Below are 24578 nucleotides of genomic sequence, written 5' to 3'. Positions count from 1 at the left end.
AATATAATACCATTTCCTGAAAATATTCTATAAAACTATGAACTAATTGTTGTGAAAAGAACTTAAATAATATGAAATTCTTCATAATCTCCTAATATCTCTTAAAGAACTCTTCTTAAAGATCTCTTTTAAAAATATGCAGCTAGTTGCTTCTACTAACAATTACAAATATACTTACCAATGATCTTCCCATATTTATCACGTTTTACTCCTAGTTCTTTTTCTTCCTTTCTCCACAATTTAATTAGAAGACTAGCAGCTGTCTGGTCCTTTTTCCCTCTCCAAGCCTTGACATGAGCCGTAGTTTTGGGATTATCACAAAATTCAACCATTATTCCAAGTATTAAATTACAGAATTTTTTTTGGTTCAACTTTTTCAAGGAAACAGAAAAAGAAAGCAATTGCAATAATATTAAGAATTACTGCCTTAAAGAAAGGTAGAAACATTTTTATTATTCAGTAAGTTTCTACTAAATGATTGTATTATAAAATTCAGAATCTATAATTTGGGGCAACCTATTAAAACAGATAATGAGTACATTTTCAAATATTTGGAATTAGGGGATTAAAAGAAAGATTCAATATAATTCTAATGTGGTCAATATAATTCTGATGTGGTCATGAGTTGGAAAAAGGGAGATTGTAAAAGTAAGTGAAAGTATTAATTTTAAGTGGAGCAAGGTCAGCAGTGCTATATATATATATGTCACTGTAATTATAGGAAAAAGCCAATGAGGGAGCCAGGACTGTCCTTTACTCATCTCTCTGGATCCATAGAGAACCTGCCCTGTGCTTTGCTGCCTCTACACAAGTGATAGCTTTGTTTTACAGGTGAAAAAATCGGTAACAGAGATGTTAAGTAACTTATTCAAGCTATGCAGCTAACAAGTGTTGGAGGCTCTGTCAGACTGATTCCAACCTACATTCTTAGCCACTATGCCATATGGTTTCTCCTACCAGGCTGCTTCATTCTTTTGCATCAAAGATATTCAAATGGCAAAGGAAAGTGAACACAATGAATAATGTCTTTGAAGTTTTCTATATAATCTTAAATAGTAATATAAGATCTAATTATTTAATATATAAAATTTAATACTTCCAAATACATATATATGTATACATATATATTACATTTTAAAGGGATAGGTTTATTAGGAAAAGGAGAAAGAAAAAGAGAGGCACCTGTTTAGTCACAGGTGGGCAGGAAAGCTACTGCTCCTCTTTGCAAAGGGAAAAGTTTTGTGAAAATAAACACCTGCGGAGTCACAGGCAGGCAGGACAGCTGACTTCCAAATCTTGAAGTGAAAGCAAGATTCCAGAAAGATGTGCCAAGTTAATTTTGTGACTTTGAGAATTCTCTGACACATCACTGTGTCTCCAGACATTCTTGTACTTAGCGAGGGAAACATTCTGAGCTATATACATCATTTAGGACTACATTAGTAAAGCTATATCCATCTATATTATGTTCAATTTTCTGAACTTTCCTAGGGTTTCTGGTTATGACTCATTCCTGTTTATCAAGTTGCATTATTATTAACTTATTTATAGTGTTTTATAGCTAATAAGTTTGCTTTCAGACAAATGAGGACACAATATTAGTATTACCTTTGCTAATTTAAACTAACAGTAAGTTTATTTTATTCTGTTAATAAAATCAAGAATGGTGGTCACAATGACATATGTAGAACTCTGAGTTAGAATTGAGGCCAGTAGGAGGTAACTTTGAAGAAAAGTGGTGGGTCTTTGTCATTCTTCACTGCTGCTAGAAGCAACAGTCATTAGAAATTAAGTATTCTCGGGCCTCCCCGGTGGCGCAGCGGTTGAGCGCTGGGTTGTGAAGATCCCCGGCTGCTCCCCGGCCTCCGGAGGAGGGTCCTGCATGGCGCACAGACCAATCCTGCCGCCCGCTGCTCCCCTCAGCAGGAATTAAGTATTCTTAATCCATTTTGTAAAATGGTGGTCCATGACATACCTGCAAAATGCAATTCTTTATTTTGTCTAATGTTGCCCTTAACTTTTAAGAGAAGCCAGAAGTTATTAATATATTCTAGCACCTGACAAACTGTTTCTTCTAGGTTGGTAGGGAAAAAAAAAACAAAACAGCATGAAACAAATTCTCTTCCAATATGTGCTGGTAATGTAACAGGGTGGTCCCCAGGAAAGGGGGAGGTTCCAGGTTCCCCAAGGGAGGGTGGAGCTGAGCAGGAAAAGAGGCTGCAGAGGAGACTGAGGAAGGAAGGAAGCAGGATGGAGCCAGAAGGAGACCTGGAGGAGGCGCATGGAGCCTAGAGACACGTGAAGAAACTGCGCTCGCTTGTCTTTTGGTCGTGGACTAGGTGACACAGATGTGGGTGAGACCCGTGAGGAGGAGACAATGGCAGCTTTTATCTTGATGTTGATTTTGCTCTTTTCCTTCCGGGCTTGTCTGGTTGTTTCTGACCCTTTTCTGTGGGTCCCCACTGGAAGATGCTTTAGACTTGTGGCAGGCTTTGGGGCCTTGTTCTGGGCCAATTGTATATGGATGGACTTTTACCCACGAGGGGACGGTTAACTTTGGGTGCTTCATTTGGAAACTAGACTCTTTACCTTTCCTGTACTGTTTACTAATTGTACTGATGTTCCTTTTCATTAAAATCTCATATGTTTTGTGTTGATGCGGTGGATGGCAGAACCCATTTAGAATAGGCAGGTTTGCAGGGTTTGGGCTGCCCCTCTCCCTGTCCTATAACAGTAACACTGACCTAATTAAAAATTTCTTTGCTGGAGGAATTTTCAGTGCCTTTAATATGCTAAGTATCTCATGAATCTCCAGGAGGGATTTTGTTTAAAACAAATATTTGAACATGATTTATGGGCAAATTTAATCACAGAATAGTGTTCTGTGCTACTCGGTTTGGAAAGACAAATCTATCTTTTCTCTTATAATTGTTATAATAATACTTACTGCTAATAAATCCAAAAGGAGAAAAATTCCTTCCTTCTCAAGAAAGTAATCCTCTGAAGAATAACAACCCAAAATGCAGCACCTTAAATAAAAAGAAGCTATTCATTTAACAAGCATTTATTGTTAAACTTAATTTTTTACTTTTTTCCATTGAAAAACATTACCAATGAATATATTTCTCTCTTCCCTTAAATCAAGTAACTATTCTTCCTTTAAAAATGAACTTTGAAGGGCCTCCCCGGTGGCTCAGCGGTTGAGCGCTGGGTTGCGAAGCTGCCCGCAGCCTCTGCAGCACCGGTTCGATCCCCGGCTGCTCCCCGGCCACCGGAGGAGGGTCCCGCAAGACGTGCAGACCTCTCCTGCTGCCCGCCGCTCCCCTCAGTAGTGTACGTTGGTCCCTCTGCCTGCTCTGCTCCCTGCTCTGGCTCTGGTGAGTTCTCTCACCATCCTGCGCTTCTGACTGTACCCAGTGCTTGTATAAATAAATAAAAATAAATCTTTAAAAAAAAAATGAACTTTGAAGAGACTTTTCCAGTGTAGTTCCATCTATTGTTAACCACTAGCGATTCTTTTACATAATTGCCTTTTCCCCCCCCTGAAGATGCAATATTCTCCTTTGCTTTCATGATGTTAATTAATCTTACAAGTCTCTGGTTATTCTCTTCAAGGTTTATCCACTTATTTTCTCTTACAGTGTTGGCATATCTCAAACATTTGATGACTTTTAATTACATCTCATCTTTGTAGTTGATATTATTTGCTAATGTGCCTGCTGCTTAGCTTTGTGCAACTCACATAGAATAAGGGATTGAAGTTGGTGCCATAGCTACTTTCACTGGTTTGCAGGTGGGAGATGGATATGGGCTGAAAAAATTGTTAAACTGGTGGGTATGGTGAGGTGGAACATAGTCACAGAGGTTAATCTCCTTTATTCCTCTCAGGTATTATAAGCCTTCTGGGGTCAACTTCCTGTGTCCCTTTTCTATTTAACATTGCTGTTATTTAATTATTTGTGTTTAAATAATAACAGTAATTGTTTAATATGGTTCCCTCTGAAAGGAGAGCCTTGTTTCAGCTGCTGTTAGGTAATGGCAGTTGCTTGAGTTGTGGGGAGTGGTGCATCAAGGCCATTAGCTTGGCCCCTCCCACTTAGATGGTGCCACTTTTTACCATCTCTGGGTATGAATCCAGCTCATTTTGTTCCCACTTTTGAGGCAGTTCCAGGCCAAAATGGAATGGTTTCAAAACACCAAACCAAGGATTTATGTTTAGATACAAGAATAATTTTGTATTTGAGTGATGGACAAGGTTATTTTCCAAAGGATAATGGTAAATGTCATTTCTAGACTACTGAAAGTAGAATTGAGAGAGTTATCTTTCTGTTGTAGTTTTGAAAAAGAGAATTGGCATACATAGCTGTGGAGGTAATTTTCCTGTACTGTGATTCTAAGTTGGGTAAAGTAATACTCACCAAATGCTGTCCAATGTGCTAAAAAGGAGTACATTATAGCCTAATCCACTCTGTAACTTCTTGGGGTCTGTTTTCATTACATGAAGAATCATATCCACTCCTTCAGTTCCAAAAATTTCCTAAGAGATTTATTTTACATTATTTCTTAAATGAACAGTGCCTTCCTTTCTCTACTTTATTCTATCCCCTAAAACTTATTCTATCACAGAAATAAAACATTATTAGGAAAACAGTATATTTGATGCAAATTTTAAAAAATTTATACTTGTTCTTAGAAATTTAAGACAAATAGTATAAAGCTAATCATTTAAAGAGAGGACATCAATCAATAAGCCAGATTAATATTCCTTTGTATTTTTTTTAATTACTTTTTTTTTAAAGATTTATTTATTTATTTATACATCCAAGCACTGGGAATAGTCAGAAGCGCGGGAGGGTGAGAGAATTCACCAGAGCCAGAGCGGGGAGCAGAGCAGGCAGAAGGACCGAAGTACACTGCTGAGGGGAGCAGCGGGCGGCAGGAGAGGTCTGTGCGCCATGTGGGACCCTCCTCCGGTGGCCGGGGAGCAGCCGGGGATCGAACCGGCGCTGCAGAGGCTGCGGGCAGCTTCGTAACCCAGCGCTCAACCGCTGCGCCACCGGGGAGGCCCTCCTTTGTATTTTTGTTCTTTCTCCTTATTACAAAAAATAAGACCTATGCCATGATTTCTTCCATGTTATAATGAATATAACCTAACATCTTGCCAGATAAATATTAGACAGCAACGGCTAATTTAAGAGAAGTAAGTATACAAATAGTTAAAACCTTTAATAATTTATATGAAGTTATTACCATTTAATACTTGTCTCCTACCAGTTACCATTCTCATTGCCTCTTGTTCAGTTTTAGTTTCCAGAAACAAGACTGAAAACTATTCTAGAAGAGCCTAGGTACAGGGCTTCCCCGGTGGCGCAGCGGTTGAACGCTGGGTTGCGAAGCTGCCCGCAGCCTCTGCAGCGCTGGTTCGAGGGACCCACATGGCGTGCAGACCGCCCCTGCCGCCCACTGCTCCCCTCAGTAGTGTACTTCGGTCCTTCTGCCTGCTCTGCTCCCCACTCTGGCTCTGGTGAATTCTCTCACCCTCCCGCGCTTCTGACTGTACCCAGTGCTTGTAAAAATAAATAAACAAACAAACAAACAAACAAAAGAGCCTAGGTAGAGTATCAATTATAAGGAGAAGCTGCATCAAAGCTTGGAGCTAAGTGTACAGTTACTGTGTTTGGTGCCTCTCCCTAAAATATCCCTATCGAAACTGTCAAATTTTTTAAATATTTGTCTTTCCAATTCTGTCTCTTGGTATTGAAGTTATCAATCCCTAAGACACAGAGTTTGCTGTGGAGTTAAAAACTATCAAAAGGAATTACACTTTTATTTTTAACTTTTATTTTTAAGTATGAACTCAATTAAAAACTGAAACATTGTTTATAATGGTATAGCCCACTTTGGAAAACACTTTACCAGCTTCTTAAAAATATGCATCTACTTTATGATGCATATTGACCTGTTGATTGTACTCCTAGGTATCTATCTAAGAGAAATAAAATCATTATGGTAACACATAGATTTACAAGAATGTTCATTTAAGCTTTATTCATAATAGTCCCAAAAGGAAATAACCTAAGTGACAATGTGGGAATGGGAAACAAGTGTAGGTCTATTCATTCACTACTATTCAGGAATGAAAAGAAATAAACTACTGATACCTTAACAACATTGATATATTTCAGAAATATGCTGGATGACAAACCACATATAAAAGTAAATATGTGATTCCATTTACAAAGTTAAATAAGCAAAACTAATTTATGGGGATAGAAATCAGAATGTGGTTGCCTCAGAGCTAACAATATTCTATATTTTAATTGGGTTATAGTTTAAATTTGTCAATACCTACTGAACTATATATTGAGATCTATACACTTTACTGTACATATTTATAATTATAAGAAAGAACACTAAATTACACATTCACAAGGCTAAAAAACCAACATTTATGGACAATTACTGAGAAAAAGTTCATAATGTTAGCTGATTAGAAGATCTAAACAAAACTTTCATATACAAGCATCCATACCTTTCTAGGAATGTGATGTTCACAAAGACCAGATAAGATAAGTAATATATCAGACTGAATTTCCAAAACAATGGCCTCTTCCTTATCATTAGACTTGTTTATTGTGTTTTTAAACATTCCTGTATGAAAAAATTTACAGAATACTGTTATTGGACCCTGTTTTAATTTTGTTTTGAAAGCTTCATAAAATTTCAGTTAGATAAACCATTTTAAAAGGTGCTTTCTTAATTGCATAGCTACTTTGGTGATGTAGATGAAGATGATAAATGGATATGTTGAGCTCTCAATATAACCAGACCACTACTTCACATCATACAAAAAAATAAGTCAGAATGAGAAAGATAAATACTAGATGGTGACACTGATATGTGGAATATAAAGCAACTGAATTGAGAATCAGATAAGGACAAGTAGAAAACTAACCTTTGATAAGTGACTACAGAACAGATAGATCTAAAGAACAAGGGGGAGGGGCTGGGTACAGGTAAGAACAGAGGGAAGGAAGCACAGTGGACTATGGTGGTAGAGTATGGATGATTTGGTGGTGGGTGTACTATGGTGGAAATACCTAATAGGGTATCCAAATGTTACCTCAATTAAAAATAAAAAAAATATTTAAAAAATGGATCAAAGACTTGCATGTAAGACTTGAAATTATAAAATACATGGAAGAAAACACAGGCAAAACACTCTGACATTGGTATCAGTGATGTCTTTTGGGATATGACTGCTGAGGCAAGGGAAACAAAAGCAAAAATTAACAATGGGGACTTTATCAAAATAAAAAGCCTTTGCACAGAGAAAAACTACAGAAAAACTACTAAAATGAAAAGACTCTACAGAATAGGGTGTCCAAGCAACTAAACTAAGAATCAGATAAAAACAAGCTAGAAAACTAACCCTTGAAAGCTAACATATTTGCATATTATCATACATCTGACAAGGGGCTAATATTTAAGATCTACAAAGAACTCATACAACTCAACAAAAGAGAACAAATGACCCCATCAAAAATAGGAAGAAGAACTAAATGGGCACTTCTCCAAAGACAATATACAGATGGCCAACAGGCACATGGAAAAATGTTCATCACTTGTCATAGGGAAATTCAAATGAAAACCACAATGAGATACCACCTCCTAGCCATGAGAATGGCCCAAGTCCAAATGAACAGAAACAAGTCTTGGTGAGAGTATAGAGAAAAAGGATCCCTTGTACACTGTTGGTGGGAATGGAGACTGGTCTAGACTCTATGGAAAACAGTGTGGAGTTTTTGCACGACATTAAAAATAGACCTATCATATGATTCTATTTTATTTATTTATTTTTAAAGATTTAGGCAGACAGACTGAATGCACTGCTGAGGGGAGCAGCGGGCGAGACTGGAGAGGTCTGCCGCACCATGTGGGAATCTCCCTGGCCAGCCGGGAATTGAACCCCACACTGTAGAGGCTATGAACAGCTCCACAGTGCAGTGCTCAACCCACTGATAGGGTGGGTTCTATTTTAAATATATACCCAAAGAATATTAAAACACTAGTTCAAAGGGACTTACGCACATGTATGTTCATTGCAGCACAACTCACAGTAGTCATGCTATGAAAACAATCTACATGCCAAATGAGTGATGAGTGGAAAAAGAATACATGGCATATTTACACAGTCAAATACTGCTCCACTATTAAAAAAGGTCTTGCAATTTGTGACAACATGGACGGAATTAGGGATTATGTTAAATGAAATAAATTAGAAAGAAAAAGACAAATACTAGATAATTTCACTCACACATAGGGTATAAAGAAAGAAGGTGAAATAACAGACCAAAAAAACAAACCAAAACAAACCTTTGAAATCTTACTGCAGAATTGAGGTTTCAGAAGGGAAGGCTGGGGGTGCAGAACAAAGAGGGGAAGGGATCCCATGAACTATGATGGAGGATGATAGGTGCATTAATGTTGGGCATGGTGTGATAACATACATCTGATGAGATGTGAACCCATACTCGGTGTTGTAAACCAATATTAGCTAAAAAAAATAATTTCATAGTTAAAATAAGAAAGTGAATGTTTCTGCCTACCCCCCTTTTCAGTATCCTTATTTTGCTTACTAATATTATTAGAGGGCACCACTCCACTAATGATGGAAGAATAGACACTTAATAGGTAGAGGAGTTTTTGAGAACTTGTAATTTTACTATCTGGTAAATTTTATCACTCATGAGGCAATCACTGAAAATAAATATAATTAAAATAGTTCTTTTCAAAATCAGGTAGAGTTACAGCTGGAAGACTATTTTTTTTTTTTAAAAAAAGGTAAAAGGCTTTTTTTTAAGGCATTCTGAATTTACACTGATCTCACATATATGTACTTTGGAGATAAGGTGACTAACATAGTGAATTCTAAGTTGAAAATCAAGGATATTGGATATTTCATATCAGAAAGAATCTCCTCTGTACATGCCTATATATATCATCATCCCAGTGTCCTGGTATAGCAGATATACTGGAAAATGTAATGTTATCCTCTTTTAAGATGACTTTCAAAAGTTTTATAAAAAACTGGTCATCTTATTAGTAAAAACAACAAAACAATAATTCACAATAATTCATTAAAAGAAAATAATCCTAAATGAAATGGTACCTGAATTGGTAAACAATGTTAAAAGCCTGAATGATCATGATATTTCAGTAAAGACAAATTGATGTGTAGCAACAATCTGAGACAAAAATCAAAATATTTAGGAGTTTCTCAGGTATAAAGATAAAATACATTTATAGAAAAACACATCAAACAAAACTTCCAATATTACAAATATTCTTTCATCAGTCCATAAACATCTTATGTTTTACCTATCAGTTGCTGAATTGTTCCCTTTTCACAAAGATCATGGTTTATAGTGTCATCCTCAAGGTAGACCATAGCTCTTAGGAGTCTTAAACTGTAACGCATCTGGGCAAACTTGTTGCCACGACCACCTGTCCCATGAAAACTATTACCATGACTAAAGAAGGAATCTGTGGGAAAATATTAATAATTTGTATTAGGAAACTTAAAGCATTAAACATTTCAAATAAACGAAACAGAATATCAGACATTTTTGTACTAACTGCAAGTCTAAGATGATGATTTTATCACGCTTGCTCTAGTTCATGTTCTCTTATTCCCAAAGAGGAGTTTCCCCATGTGACACCAGAATCACATAGAGTATACCCACCTTACATTTTATTCAAGTTGCTAAATTGTTTCCCAAAATGGTTATAGGGCTACATAGTGTATAAAACTAGTAGATTTTTCCACAATCTGTTAAATGTGAAATGGTAAGTTTCATTGTCAAATTATATTTCTGATTGTACATGGGGTTGAACATTTAAAAACATTTTTTTTAATCTGAGATTTTTTTCTGACTTTGTCTACTTCTTTACTTATTTTGTGTTTGATATGTAGGAGTTCATTATGAACCTCAATTCTAATCCTAATAAGTCTCCAGGTAGTAAATGTCTTCTCTCAATTTGTAGATTACTATTGAAGTCAGTTTTTATCTACAAACATCTCAAAGTCTTATATTAGTTAAATTCATCAGCCTTCTTTATGGTTTAAGGTTGTGTCTTTCAAAAATCTCTCCCTTATAAAAATATTTTTTCATGCTTTTTTCTAATACTTTATAGGTTTACCTTTTCATATTTAGGGTTTTGATTCATTTTAAAATTATTTCTACAAGGTGAAAGGATCTAATAATTTTTCACATGGAGGGTCAAATACCCCAGCACCACCCTTATCTGATTGATTGACAATCTGATCTCTGAGAATGCCAACTTCCCATTCCATTGGTCTGTTTCATTCCATTGGTCTATTTCTGGCTTAGTGCCACACAATTTTATTTACTATAGCTTTATTATGCCTTGTTTTTTTTGTTTTTGTTTTTTAATAGTTTATATGTAATTTTAATTCTTGTTTGCAATATTTAAACGAAAAGAAAAATGAAAGTTTTTTTTTTTGCTTGTTTTTTTTTTATTTTTTTTTTTTTATAAATTTTATTGTTATATTCCCCATACAATTGCAGCCCCCCATTCTGACCCCAATCCCTCCCCTCCCGCCCCCGCCCCCCTAAAAGTGTCTCTGGTTCATAGTTTTTTGTTGATTTTGATTTTCACTTTCTTATAGTTATTCAGAAAAATGAAAGTTTTTTGGGAGGGATTTGGATTTAATATAGGTATATATGGAGTAAAAAAACTTTTAACTCCTAATTATAAAAAATAACCTTAATAAACTATTTTAAACAACTTCCTTAATAGTATTAAGTATTTCACAATAAATAGATAGTAGTCTTAAGGTTATATAGTGCTTCACAAATAGAAAATATATTTTATTTACTCATTTATGACAAAGTTAAATTAAGTAGCATTGTATACCTTACATGAAAACAAAAGTAAAACATAAATTCAGAAGTGAAAAAGAACCTTCTAATTTTAGGCTTGTTCTATGATGTCATGATGTCTTGATAAACAGGAAGGCAAGGTCTTCTGTCTTCTTTGAAGAAAATTTATTTTTTAAGATGTTCTTGTAAAAGCAGCTTTATGTTTAAAACATTAAAAAGTTCAAAAAACTGTTATGTGTATTGGTTAAAAATGTGGGTTCTGGATCTAGACTGCCTCCATTAAATCCTGGCTCTGCCACTTAGTGTGTGGCCAGGAACAAAGTATTTAACTCTCTGACTGAGTTCTAACCATCTGAGAACCTCTACCTATAACTTCTCATTTTGTTGTGAAGACTAAATGAGGTAATACCTGTAAGGTGTTTAAAGCCTACCACATAGTGGGTACCCAGTAACTGTTAGCTATCTGTCTTCCACTCACTTGCCAGTATTTCCTCTTCTATAACACAAATGATATTTTATCACCTTCCGTAAACATAAATGATATGTAGACAAAATAATTGTTTTATTTAATGCATAGTAACTTAACAAGACTAAATTTAGCAACTCAGCATACTAGAAACTAGAGAAAAAAATAAGCGGAAATGTTTTCCTCCATGGACAATATTCTTGGTTTAATGAAAATGCATCATACAAAATTATTTCCAGAGCAAAATTAATACTAGAAAAGATGTAATAGCTTCCTTATAATATTTTTTCAAAATTTCTTATTCCTTTCTAAAAATTGTAGACATTGAAATAAAATAACCAAACAGATTGGGACTCTACTAATTTGATAGACTCATGTAGAGTCTTACTTCTAGCTAGAGATCTAGATTTTAAACTCCAAGAAGGGAGATTTATTTTGAATATAAACATCTTTAGCAGCTAAAACAGTATCTGGTACCTACTAGGTATTCAATAAATATTTGTTGAATGAATATTTAAAATGTTGCCAGGACCCAGTATAATGATAAGCATAACAATACAAATACTGAAATCTTATTATATATATGTATTCTTTTATTGAGAAGTATGCATCAGCTATAGTTACTATATTTGCTAATGTCTTATTTTAAATGAAATCTCAGGGTTTTTCCTGTTTAAATAATATGTAAATATATTAACATTACTGGAAGACAGATTTGTATGCTTTTTTCTCTGGTTTATTTCTTTTTCTATACATATATTGAGAGTTTAACTGAAATATGTGGACTAAAATTTTGACAAAAATCTTGAAGGACCACTCACCTTCACTATCACACCATTCTAGAAATGCAAGAATTCGAGCATTTCCCTGGCACAACATGTATTCGTCTACTAACAAAGGAGCCACTGATGACAAAGTGGCAATTGCATGCAACTGTAATTCTTCATACTGTGCAGCAGACCATTCAACTGTTTTTTGTTTCTCCGGCTTTTTAACATAGGTAAACAAAGCCAAAGTAACTTTGCCATCAATTAATAACTATGAGAAAGGGCAAAAAAGCACTTTGTTAGAAACATAATTCAATCAATTTTATTTAATCTAAGAAAGTTATATAAAAGATTTCAATATGATGTTTTATTGATGATCCTTTCAAAATACTTCCTTCCTAAAGGTCCCAACCCAACTTAAGCACAAAAACAAACAAGCAAGCAAACAGAAAAGCAACTTAATAATAACAACGGTTTGTTATATTCCCATTTTCTGTAAGTACTTTTTAGCTGATAATTATATAAAATAAGTATTTGGGTTTTTTCTATGCTGCCCGTATGTATAATTAAGCTTTGGGTATGGTAAGATCACAGGAGTAGAAAATTTGGGACAAAAAACTGCTGGCATTTCTTTCTTCCCACCCCTTATTTAAAGAAAACATTTTGCAAATTTAATCATATACTGTAAAAATCAATTATGTAAGAAACAGCTATGGCTAATTTTTGAGCACACCAAACAGAAGATATACATACATATTCTATTGAGTGAATAGGACTCAAATCACAAGCCATATTTAATTATAAGCCTAGAATTTAAAAATTGTATTGAATCCATGATTTCAATAAAAATAAAATGAAAATGAATAACTATTAAGACAAGCAAGTTAAAATTATTATAGATGATGCTGATTTATGCATATGTATGGTTTACAAGGTAGTATAACCATGTGCTATGTTGTATTCAATTTTCCTTTCATCTGGTATTATTCTATAAAGAATATTTTTCCTATTTTTTTCATAATAACACCTGTGAATTTCTCAAATCTCTAGTAGTCCACATGGAAAGAATATATTTAAAATTAAGAAAACAGATTTAAGAGTACCAACTACTTTTAGCATTACTGTATTAAGTGAATAATATTTTGTATATACTCTGTGACCTGAAAATAATACACATATTCACAACTATTACTAGGCAACAAATATATAACACAAAAAATTAGTTGATTCCACTGTTCCTATAAAATGCCTGATAGGGCCTCCCCTGGTAGTACAGCAGTTGAGCACTGGGCTGCGAAGCTGCCCGCAGCCTCTGCAGCACCAGTTCGATCCCTGGCCACTGGGCGAGGGATCTCTCCTGCCAGACATCGCGCAGACCTCTCCTGCCGCCCGCTGCTCCCTTCAGCAGTGTACTTCGTCAGTCTGCCTGCTCTGCTCCCCACTCTGGCTCTGGTGAATTCTCTCACCCTCCTGCGCTTCTGACTGTACCCAGTGCTAGAATAAATAAATAAATTAAATAAATAAATAAAATGCCTGATGGCTTTGTGACATTTGATTCTGCTATCCACTAAAATTGGCTTATAAACTGTAGTGTAAGTTCTTATTATTGTCTATCATTGTATATTTCATGTTTTTCTATTTGGAATTTCAGAAAATACATTTAGGTCCTTTAGACCCATTCCTACCTATAGTGTACATCCTTGCCAATACTTGTTTTTCTTTTTTTTCAATGATAGCCATTCTGACAGATATTATCTTCTCCCAGCCAGTAGATTATCTTTTTTGTTTTGTCGATTTCCTTTACTATGCAGAAGCATTTCAGTTTGATATAATCCCATTTGTCTATTTTTTGCTTTTGTTTCCCTTGTCTTTGGAAAAAGCTCAAAAAAAGCAGCATCAAGATCAATGTCCAGGAGGGCCTCCCTAGTGGCCCAAGGGGTTAATAAGCACAGCACTGTGAAGCTTCTGCAGCCTCTGCAGGATTAGGTCATCCCGGGCCAGCCAGGAAGCTACCCAAATGGTGCAGCAGACCTCTCCTGCCTTGCCTACTGCTCCCCTCAGCAGTGTATTTCAGTCAGTCTGCCTGTTCTGTTCCCCACTCTGTCTCTGGTGAATCCTCTCACACCCCGCACCTCTGGCCTGTACCTCAGTTCTTGTATGCATAAATAAATAAATCTTTAAAAAAAAAAAAGATCAATGTCAAGGAGTTTACTGCTTATGTTTTCTTCTAGGAGTTTTATGGCTTCAGATATTACTTCAGGTAATCAAGTCTTTGATTCATTTTCAGTTAATTTTTATGTGTGGTTTAAAATAGTAGTCCAGTCTCCCCAATGCCATTTATTGAAAAGACTTTCCTTTCCCCATATTTATTTCTTGCCTACTCTGCCATTAATTGCCCACAAATACAGGGATTTTTGGGGGGCCTCTCTATTCTGTTCCATTAATCTGTAACTCTTTAATGCCAATACTACACTGTTTTGATTACTTAGTATATATATTTTTGATGTAAATAATAGTTAAAACTGCAAAGATTTTTTTCTTAGCCTTTTTTAGTATATACAGTGCTCAAAGTGTCATTACGAAGGAAATCCTGAGCTTATTTACTCCTCATAATAATCCCATAAGGCAGGTGTTATCCCTATCTTGAAGTCGAGCTATCTGGGATTTAGAAAAAAATAAACCACCTATTCATGTTTATATAGCTAGAAAGTGACAACAATGGATTCCACATAATTAAAGCCTTAACTAATATACTATATCACCTTTATATTATCAATGATATTGATAGAAGGAATTTCCACTTATTTTTCATGGTAACCTATTGGAATTTGAGTCTTAGAACAAAAAAGAAATTTCACTTGATGCAGCAAATAACTAAACCAATGAAGTTGTTTTTTGTATCATGTTATAAGTTACAAAGCTCACACCAGCCTTGCCAGCCATGCAAAAATATTACAACCATTCTTTTGCAGAGTAGGAAACAAACTTCAGAAAGTTAGGCGATTTTAGCAAGGCCTCATAGCTAGTAGATGAAAAGACAGAAATGAAATTCCAGTATTCTTCATCATGGTATAACATCATGCTGCTATATAGGAAATAAAGCATTAAGATACGTTCATGAATAATAAAAAAAAGATGGTAGGTTTGTGTGGAGGAAACACCATGTTCATAAAAGTTTGAGATTGGCAGCACAGAAGTTAGCAATTTCCTTCAGTATTAAATCATCCCTTATTACTATGTTCAGAGATAAATATTTGGCTGGAATGTACCTAGATGATCTTTTTTCATTTTATGTTCTCTTATTCAGGAGATCTAAATATATAAGTAAATTGCTAAGGTTTTTCTGTTTTTCTTTGGTTTATATGGTTTAGATTTGGGCAAGCCCAATGTTTATTAACAGATAAGGAAAGGAAAAACAGATAAGCAAAAGGAAAGGTAAAATTCTGACCAATGAAAGATTGCTATTTTCTATGGCCAAAGAAATATATGCCTGATAAAAGATTTGCAATATGACTTTAACGAAAAGCTGTACTACAAAATGAGGTGATTTTAGTTTTCATTTTAATTATTCTTTACCTGTACAGTAGTCAAATCTCTACATAAGATCACAATTATATTGAACAGCAATTTCTTCAACTCAAAATCTTCATAGCAATTAGAAAGTTTAATACCTTTTACCAAAGGATTTTGACTTTTAACTGTGAGGGAGAAAAAAAAAAAACAAAAAAGCTAAAATCATGAATAGGACTTATCAAGATAATCGTAAGTTGAAAGTTTTTTGGTTTTTACCTTCAATAAATGTTGCAAATAATATCAAATCCCTGGTAAAGCCACATTCCTAATATAAATACAAAAAAAAGGATGAATTAACTAGATGAAAATTAAGACAGATAACCCATATTTATGAATATTTAAGAATCTTTATCAGATTTCCCTATTGTCACTCATTTGAATTCCAAAAACATGAATAATAGCAAGGAGTAAAAGCCAGAAAAAAGCATACAGCCAGATAACCTGTATTTGTCTAGTTTTTATTTTTTTTTTTATTTTATTTTTTTTTTAAATATGTATTACTATGGTTTTTTTTTTTTTTTAAAGATTTATTTATTTACTTATTTATACAAGCACTGGGTACAGTCAGAAGTGCGGGAGGGTGAGAGAATTCACCAGAGCCAGAGCGGGGAGCAGAGCAGGCAGAAGGACCGAGGTACACTGCTGAGGGGAGCAGCGGGTGGCAGGAGAGGTCTGCGCACCATGTGGGACCCTCCTCCGGTGGCCGGGGAGCAGCCGGGAATCGAACCAGCACTGCAGAGGCTGTGGGCAGCTTCGCAACCCAGCGCTCAACCGCTGCGCCACGGGGGAGGCCCTATTTGTCTAGTTTTTAACTTACTTCTGTAGGTTCTAAGAAAAATTCTATACTATTCAATGAATATTTCATAAGATAGAGGAGATCATTTCTCAATGTAATAAATAGTATTACCAGAAAGATGAGAACTACATGTTAGGCAGGCAAAATAAGAGATATCCAACTGTAGCAGAGAAACATTTTTTGGATAATAGTAGTTTCAACTAGGTTGTAGTAGAATCATAATAAATAATATATTTTAAGACTTAATTTAGTTTAGCTAGCAGTTAGCACTCACAAAAAAAAAAAAGATACTGTTTAAAACTTGGTAAGAGCTCAAAATATATTAAACCTATAGGTTACTTATGTTATTCATTATCTTTACCTTCAAGTGGCAAAATAAAGGGAGGGTAACACTGTTATTACCAACAGATTTTCCTCTTAAAGTTCTCCCCAAACTATCCCTACCTAACCACTGTCATTATAGTGTCAAAAGTTAGAAACATTTTAGCATGTGGGAACTCCTTCTTGATATAGATATCTTAGTTGGACTTTGTATATTACATTATTCATTACATAGTAAAAAGCATGCCAACCAACACCATGACAGAGTAGGTCAAGACTAAAGTTGGAAGAATAAGGGGCATGAATGCAATCCCTAGAATTCTCTATCTATTTCTCTGAAATCTTGCTAGCAAAGACCTGTAGCCTCTCCTCTGTACTTAGTACTCCCCCAAACAAGTCCCTGCTTTCCCCCAGTTCAGAGAGGTGGCCTATGATTTCAGGTTGGCTGACTCCTGATTATACCTGATTTCTTCCACCAATTCTTGTCTCTCAAGTTTTGGTAGCCAGACTCAATTTTCTCACATTTGTGCAGTATGAATTCCTTGCCTCTTCTCTATTTTTGGGATCAATTGATGTCTATTGATAAGGGGTTGGGACTTCACTGCCAAATAGCCTTTAAATATAACTTAGAAACTATCAATTATGTGATTATTGTTGCCAAAGATCTCAACTCTAGAATGTCAATCATACCATGGCTTTTATATCATAAAATATGAGGAGGCTTAGTTTCTAATATTGCTGAGTAGCTCCTCTAAGAAATCCTTTTGCAGGTAACAGCTATAAACTCTGAACAAAATATAAAAATATCTTATAACCAAAACCAAGCAGATACTGGAATAGAGTTAGGACTTTGAATAAGGAAATGGCACAGCATAATAGCCCCCATTTATTTCTTTTCAGTGGTTTTTAGAATGACACAAGGCCTTCATCTGCACCTTTTGGGAATGCTAAAACTCAGTGGAAACCTGTGATTTTAGGGGCTTGAAGAACCAAATACTGTGTATAACTTCCCAAATCTCTGGTTAGTAACTGCAGCAGGCTAGGCCAAGAAATACTTAAGCATTCCAGGTAAGACTAAAAGAACTGAAAATCAAGCTGCCATTTACTATAAGGATGAGTCTAGGCAAACTAATTACCTAATAATACAAAAAGCAAATAATTACTTTTCAGAGGAGTAAGCAAGAAACCACAGTGAAGATACTCATCTTAAATGGAAAGACAAAAACTCTCAGCAGAAAAGTAGAAACTATACAGAGGAGCCAAAAGGAAATTCTAAAATTGAAAAACATAACATCTGAAACAGAAATGTACTGGATGGGATTAATAACAGAATGGAGATGACTGAAACAAAGGGCAGTGAATTTAATATGTAGACCAATACAAAATATCTAATCTGAAGAATAGAGAGAAAAGTGATTGAAAAAACGGTGAACATAGCCTCACAAATCTGTGGGAGAGTATCTACATGCACACATGTCATCAGAGTTCCAGAAGAAGAGGAAAAAGAAAATGGGGCTGAAAAATACTTGAAAAACAAAGGCCAAAAATTCTCCAAATTTAGTAAAAGATATGACTTCACAAATTCAGGAAGTTCTATGAAACTCAAGCAGGATAAATACAAAGAAAATCATAGCTTGACAATTCACAGTAAAAGTGCTAAAAGCAAAAGATATTGTGGAGATCATGAAAACCAGAGAGATAACAAAATGATATACTATGCCCAATATTGAATATTGATATACTAGGCCCAATATTGAATATACCCAATATTGAATATTTCTCTTTAGAAACAATGGTGACCATAAGACAGATCTCCAAAGTGATAAAAGAAAAAAATCAACTTTGAATCATATATCCTGTGAAAACAGATTTCAAGAATTAAGGAAAATTAAAGATATTTTCACATAAAAGAAACTAATAGAATTTGTTGCCAACAGTAAACAGATCTGAATCACAGGAAATGGCAAAGAAGGTTTTCAGAGCAAAGATAAATGATACCAGATAGAAACCTAAATCATCAGGAAACAAAGAAATACATCAAAAATGAGTAAATGATAAACTACAAGGAGGATCTCAAGCTTCCAAAGGAATGTAAAGAATGAGTGACGTAACAAGTATACCGGGGACCACTGTGACACTACAACAGAACTTGACATTAGGATAAAGTGCATAAAAGTTATAATATAGTTTATGACTCTCCCCATATCCACAATTTTCACAATTAAAATTAATGTAATTTGATTAATACTTACAATCATTGGTGCTCCGGGGTTTTGAGCAATAATTGTAGTGATCACTAATATATCGTTTCTAAGCTGACGATCGTAATGACTAAAACCTTTTATAATCAGATTTCTAAATACTTCCTTCAAAGCCCTAGAAAGTAAAATTGTACCTTTAAAACCATATTTCTACATAAATACAACTTAAGTGTCTATCAACAAAATCTCCCTTTTTATATTATACTATTCATTTCGATGTATTTCCAATTTTTCCCATATTTCCATTTGGAATCTGGAAATTCCTGATTGCCTCCAAATTCACCTTGTATCATATTAAATATCCACCAACCCAATCTATACATTGTGATCAAAGTGACTAATCTAAAATAAAGATTCAATTATATCACTTTCCTTCTTAAAATTACTATATTCATAAAGACTTTTCTTTGTTTTTAGAATAAAGTTCTCCAACTCCTTACCAAGACGTATTAAGCCTTTCATGTTGTAGTCCTTCACTAACATTATTAGCTTCATCTCTCACTATGCTACCCTGTATTTTCTGCTCTCACAATATTGAATGTCTTTCAGTTTTTTGATTTGGCTAAATTCTATTCTTGTCTTTCTTCCACATTTGATCTTGTGAAGGGATCTTCAGCTCCCCCTGAGCTTTTGTTCTCTGTGACTAGTAATTCACTTTGAAAATGGCACATGGCCAACACTAGACCACTCAGGGCCAACAGGGATTTAATTTGAAGTTTACTTTTAAGAACAGCAAGTCTTCTGCTTGATTTGGGTTGAGATGATGTGAACTTAGGTCTCATCACATGAACCTTTAAAATAAAGTCAACACCAAAGAAGACAGTGCAGAGAGATAGTCTGATATTTGCTGAGTCTTGGCTGTAGCTGTGCCTGAAACTGTTTTATTCTTAACTTTGTAGTTCCATGAGCCTATAAATTTTCTGTATGGCTTAAATCAGTTAGGTTCAGCGTTTAGTCACTTGCAAACAAAAATGTATGATTCACCCTCTTCTGGAGAACATGTAGCACCTTGAAAAAAAAATCTCATAACATTTAATGTGGTCTCCTGTAGTTGCCTTATTTACTTGTCCATCTCTCCTAATATAATGTAAATTTTATGAAAGTAGAGACTACGTCTGCATTATTTCCAGTTGTATTTATACAGCCGAGTGCTGATGTTGGCACAGAGTAGACAATAAATGAATAGTAACTAAAAGGCTCACTCATGTTTTATTGCTAATGGCTACTATACTATCTGCAAATCAGCAAGTATATTGAAGGAATACATGAAATAGTTCTTTTAAATGCCTGATTTTACTTCTATTCAAAGACACAATTTAATCTTGTTAACAAGCTACTTTAAAAGCCTCCCACACAGGGGAAAAAATGGTATTATTGTGTAGATGCATTTTTCTATCATGGCACAAAAAAAGATGTTCTGAAACATAGCCATTCCATGAATCAAAAGCACAAATGAATACAAATTCAAATAAAGATGTTAGTTATGTCACTAGCTATCATTTTAAGCTAAAGTCTATTTGTATCTAATCACATATACTTACAGCAAACATTCCAAGTTACTGAGTTGCTGTATGATTTCTTCCTTTGAAGACTTTTCCAGTAAGTTCCACAGTATTTCTGATGAACGAAACAGGAGCTGTCCAGAGGGATCTGGGTCATTGAGGTGAGCACAGATTCCACTGGCTGCTTGTGCTTTCATCATTAAAGTACAATTAACTTCTGAAATTTGAAAATTATTTATATTGTATACTCTTGACATTGTCAGATAGTAACAAAAATAGTAAAAAATAAAACTGTTCAGATTTAATAATATACAAACCAGAAGTTGAGAGATGTTGCAGAGCTTTAAGTACCCAAAGTTTCTCAACAAGTTGATTTTCAAGCAAGGCCAATGACTGGACCATTGTTTTTGCTAATCCTCCAACTTCAGCCATTTGTATCTTATATGAGGAACTAGCTTGGTGGTAACCTAATGACATTAAGTTAATAAATATGTACAGTATTTCAGTCATAATAATTTACATTAAAACAAAGGAATGAGTAATTTACAACAGCAGTAACAACGAAAGTTTTTTAAAGTATACGGTTTTTTAAAATGGTGTAGCACAGGGATAGGCTGACTTTTTGTATAAAAGACCAGGTAATAAATATCTTAGACTTTGTAGATTGTGAGGTTTTGGTCTCAATTACTCAACTCTGGTACCATTGCATGAAAGCAGACATAGAAAATACATAAAGAAATGAGCATAGCTATGTTCCACTAAAACTTTTTTACAGCAGGCCAATTTTGGCCTGGGTTTATAGTTTGCTGATGTCTGGTGTATCATTTGAAATAGGACCACAAATTTTGGGGGGCATATCTTACAGTTTAAAAAGAATAATGCACCTTGTTTGTGAGTAGATATGTCTTTCAATGATGGAAACTGGCATGAATGCAAATACTGAAAGATTTCACTATTGTCAGTACATTACTTAGTGCTTTCAAGGGGCAGCAAGTATGTGATGAAATACTAAGGCAATGAAATACTAAATGAATATGTAATGCTGTTCTAATATATACTAGTGACTGTAAAAGTATTTTAGGGAAGCTTGATTCCTGGAGACATGTTTTATAAAAATTTCCTTCTATTTTATCACCCATGAGAAACACAACCTCTCCTTTTGATACAGCTATAGCCTGCCCGACTACATTCAATGTGAGAGATTAAATTCCAGAGCATTCTTGCACACCTGAGATGTGGCTATTTTCTCTCAGTGATATCATTTAATCTAACTTCCTGACTTACTCATTTTTGAGACCAACTGGGTTCTTTAACTTTGACATAGTCCTGAGATGTCTATCAATTTATCTTAGTGTTTTGAATTTGAGACCTGGCTTGAGACAAGGTCCTATTCATTCCTGTGATGAGTTCTTTATGGCATGTCCTAACTACCCTATCTAGGCATTTACAAAGTACAAAGAAGAAAACATAAATTGTAATTTCACTATTTAGAGATAACAACTTTACAACTTTAACATTTTGGTATATTGCTTGCTGATATTTTTGATGTATAATTTTAACAATATACTATATGCAGAATTTTATATTTTGCTGCAACCACTAAACATTTTATTGTAAGCTTTTCCCCGTGCTGTAAAATATTTACCAAGTCATGATTTTATTTGCATAATAGACGTTTAACAGCATGACTGGACCAAAATGTGTCCGCAGCCGCCTGGAGCATGCGCCGTGTTGCGCAACACAGGTGCCATTAATTAGTTTTCGCTTTACCGTGTTGCCTGCTGAGAAACCACAGGTGTTTCCTATTAATCAAATGAGACTGGGAGGTACGATGGGAGGAGCTACCAGGATAGAAGAGAACCACGAGAAGGTCAGGAGGTTATTGCGAGAGAGGTTATTGCGAGAGGAGCAGAGAGAAGGTCAGGGAAGGTAGAAAGACAGGGAAAAGGAAAAGAAAGGAAAAGGAAAAATAAAGAAGCAAACGCTAGCGTCGTTGTCTCAAGCCCCTCATTTCAATCCTCAGCCCTTCTCTTTTCGTGCCTACGAATCCCACGGGTCGGGACAAAAATGTACTTTATAATTCCTGTATCTTTCCCTGTTGACTTTACATTTATAGAAGGATGTAGCAACATTAAGGCTCATGGATTTGATTATTGTCTCCAGGGCTACATTTCTTACTTTTTTCTCTACTGAGAACTTTTCAGCTGTGGTCCCAGTTGAATGCCCAGCCATACCCATCACTTGAAATTAACTATGTGACAGTTAATGAGGACATTGCCTCAGGCTCCTCATTTTCAGAGCTTGATCAAATTAAGGGAAAACTCATTCCTCTGCATCTTAACTCCATGGTCTTACATTATGTAGCATTTGTCTCCCTTTCTGTCTTAAAGAAGAATGCCTGTGTCTTACCAGGATTAACCCCACAGTTGTGCTCTAAATTCCATTCTCTTCTACTTTTTTCAGAAATTTTACCCTTGTATTTCCCACTAACTAGCTTCTTGTTCCTTTGGCTACAAACTTAATTTTTCCTTATCTGAGAAATGACAACAAAATCTAAATATCGGGCCTCCCTTGGTGGCGCAGCGGTTGAGTGCTGGGCTGCGAAGCTGCCTGAACCTCTGCAGTGCCAGTTCGATCCCCGGCCTCGGGGCGAGGGTCCCACATGGCGCACAGACCTCTCCTGCCACCCGCTGCTCCCCTCAGCAGTGTATTTCGTCAGTCTGCCTGCTCTGTTCCCTGCTCTGGCTCTGGTGAATTCTCTCACCCTCCCGTGCTTCTGACTGTACCCAGTGCTTGTATAAATAAATAAATAAATATTTAAAAAAAATCTAAATATCTTTCTTTGAGCTTGCTATCAAGTGAGCTGTTCTCCATCTTCTTTCTTTTTTTTTCCATCTGATCTTAAAATATTAGCCTCTATTCACTGACTCTACTCCCTCCCTTCCACCTCCTCTATTCTCACAGTCCTTCTAAGTACCAGGGCCACTTCACGATAATTGATCTACCAAAGTTTAACTACAACTTTTCAGTTAGCACATTAACTTGATCTTTTCATTTCCTCAATTACAGAAGCCTCTATGGTATTTGACACTGAGACCATCTCATATTTTCCTGCATCAAACATTTCACTCGTTAACACTCAATGCACCACAGTCTTTAAATTTTCTTCCACCTCTTTGAATCTCCCTTCACTGCCAATTTATTTGAATCATTTTTATTCCAGACCTCAACTGGGCAATTTCCATCAACTGGGCAATCTCTGTGATGGCTTTCTTGGTCCCTCATTTTATATATACTTTCTCTCGATAAATCTAACCATTTCAATAACTTCAATTTTCATCTCTATTTGGATGAATTCCAAACTGCTATTTCTGGTGTTTACTTTTAGTATCCAATGTCTATTATATTTCAAACACTTGCAACTGTTGACATTATCAATAATTCAGACTTGACATTTTAGTAATCTCTTTAAACATTTCTGAATTCCATGCCTTTTCATTTTTCCCTAGTTATAATCTTTCTTTTCTACCACAGTGTCTTATCCACCTCTCTTAAGGAACATAAAACTTTTAAAATGTTAGATTTTCTCTCCCTTCCTGATTATAAATTAAAGAAACTATAAATTACAGAAACTATTATAAATTACAGAAACTATTTAGGTAAGAAGTATGTCCTAAATAACATGTCTTCCACACATGTATCACACATTTCAATGTGATTAATTTTATTAATAAGATTCCTTTGCAATACATGCAGAAATCTTTCCAAGCATGATGGGGACTATTATTAGCACTAGGAATTTAACAACTAATGGGTGGGACAGATGTCATAAATAATTATAAAATGTTAGAAAAACAATGATTATATCAACATTACTAAGTAATATTAACTAATAGTAATAATTGCAATTAAACTAATTTGGGTGTGACTTTAAAATCTCTTAAAAATATTTAGCATCAGAATAAAAACATCATGTAAATCTTAA

At 35.0% G+C, this 24578-nt stretch overlaps 1 protein-coding gene across 3 annotated transcripts in view; it reads right to left on the bottom strand.

Annotated features, from left to right (window-relative positions):
- Window positions 1-24578, bottom strand: part of CFAP69 (cilia and flagella associated protein 69) — a gene marked incomplete at its 3' end in the record, with an annotated part of 61923 nt that overhangs the window by 17243 nt on the left and 20102 nt on the right. For all 3 annotated transcript variants that reach the window (XM_084230036.1, XM_084230038.1, XM_084230037.1), the window contains exons 7-17: window positions 20911-21060; window positions 20633-20810; window positions 19083-19206; window positions 15930-15978; window positions 15717-15838; window positions 12195-12411; window positions 9382-9546; window positions 6533-6651; window positions 4419-4537; window positions 2948-3029; window positions 179-371 (exon numbers count right to left, since the gene is read on the bottom strand). In XM_084230036.1, coding sequence (XP_084086162.1) covers window positions 179-371; window positions 2948-3029; window positions 4419-4537; window positions 6533-6651; window positions 9382-9546; window positions 12195-12411; window positions 15717-15838; window positions 15930-15978; window positions 19083-19206; window positions 20633-20810; window positions 20911-21060 — 1518 coding nt within the window. The remainder of the gene's footprint in view (window positions 1-178; window positions 372-2947; window positions 3030-4418; window positions 4538-6532; window positions 6652-9381; window positions 9547-12194; window positions 12412-15716; window positions 15839-15929; window positions 15979-19082; window positions 19207-20632; window positions 20811-20910; window positions 21061-24578) is intronic.

The sequence above is a fragment of the Talpa europaea genome (genome assembly GCF_964194135.1).
Source record: "Talpa europaea genome assembly, chromosome: 3".
NCBI lineage: Eukaryota > Metazoa > Chordata > Mammalia > Eulipotyphla > Talpidae > Talpa > Talpa europaea.
This window is presented reverse-complemented; position numbering and strand designations above follow the sequence as displayed.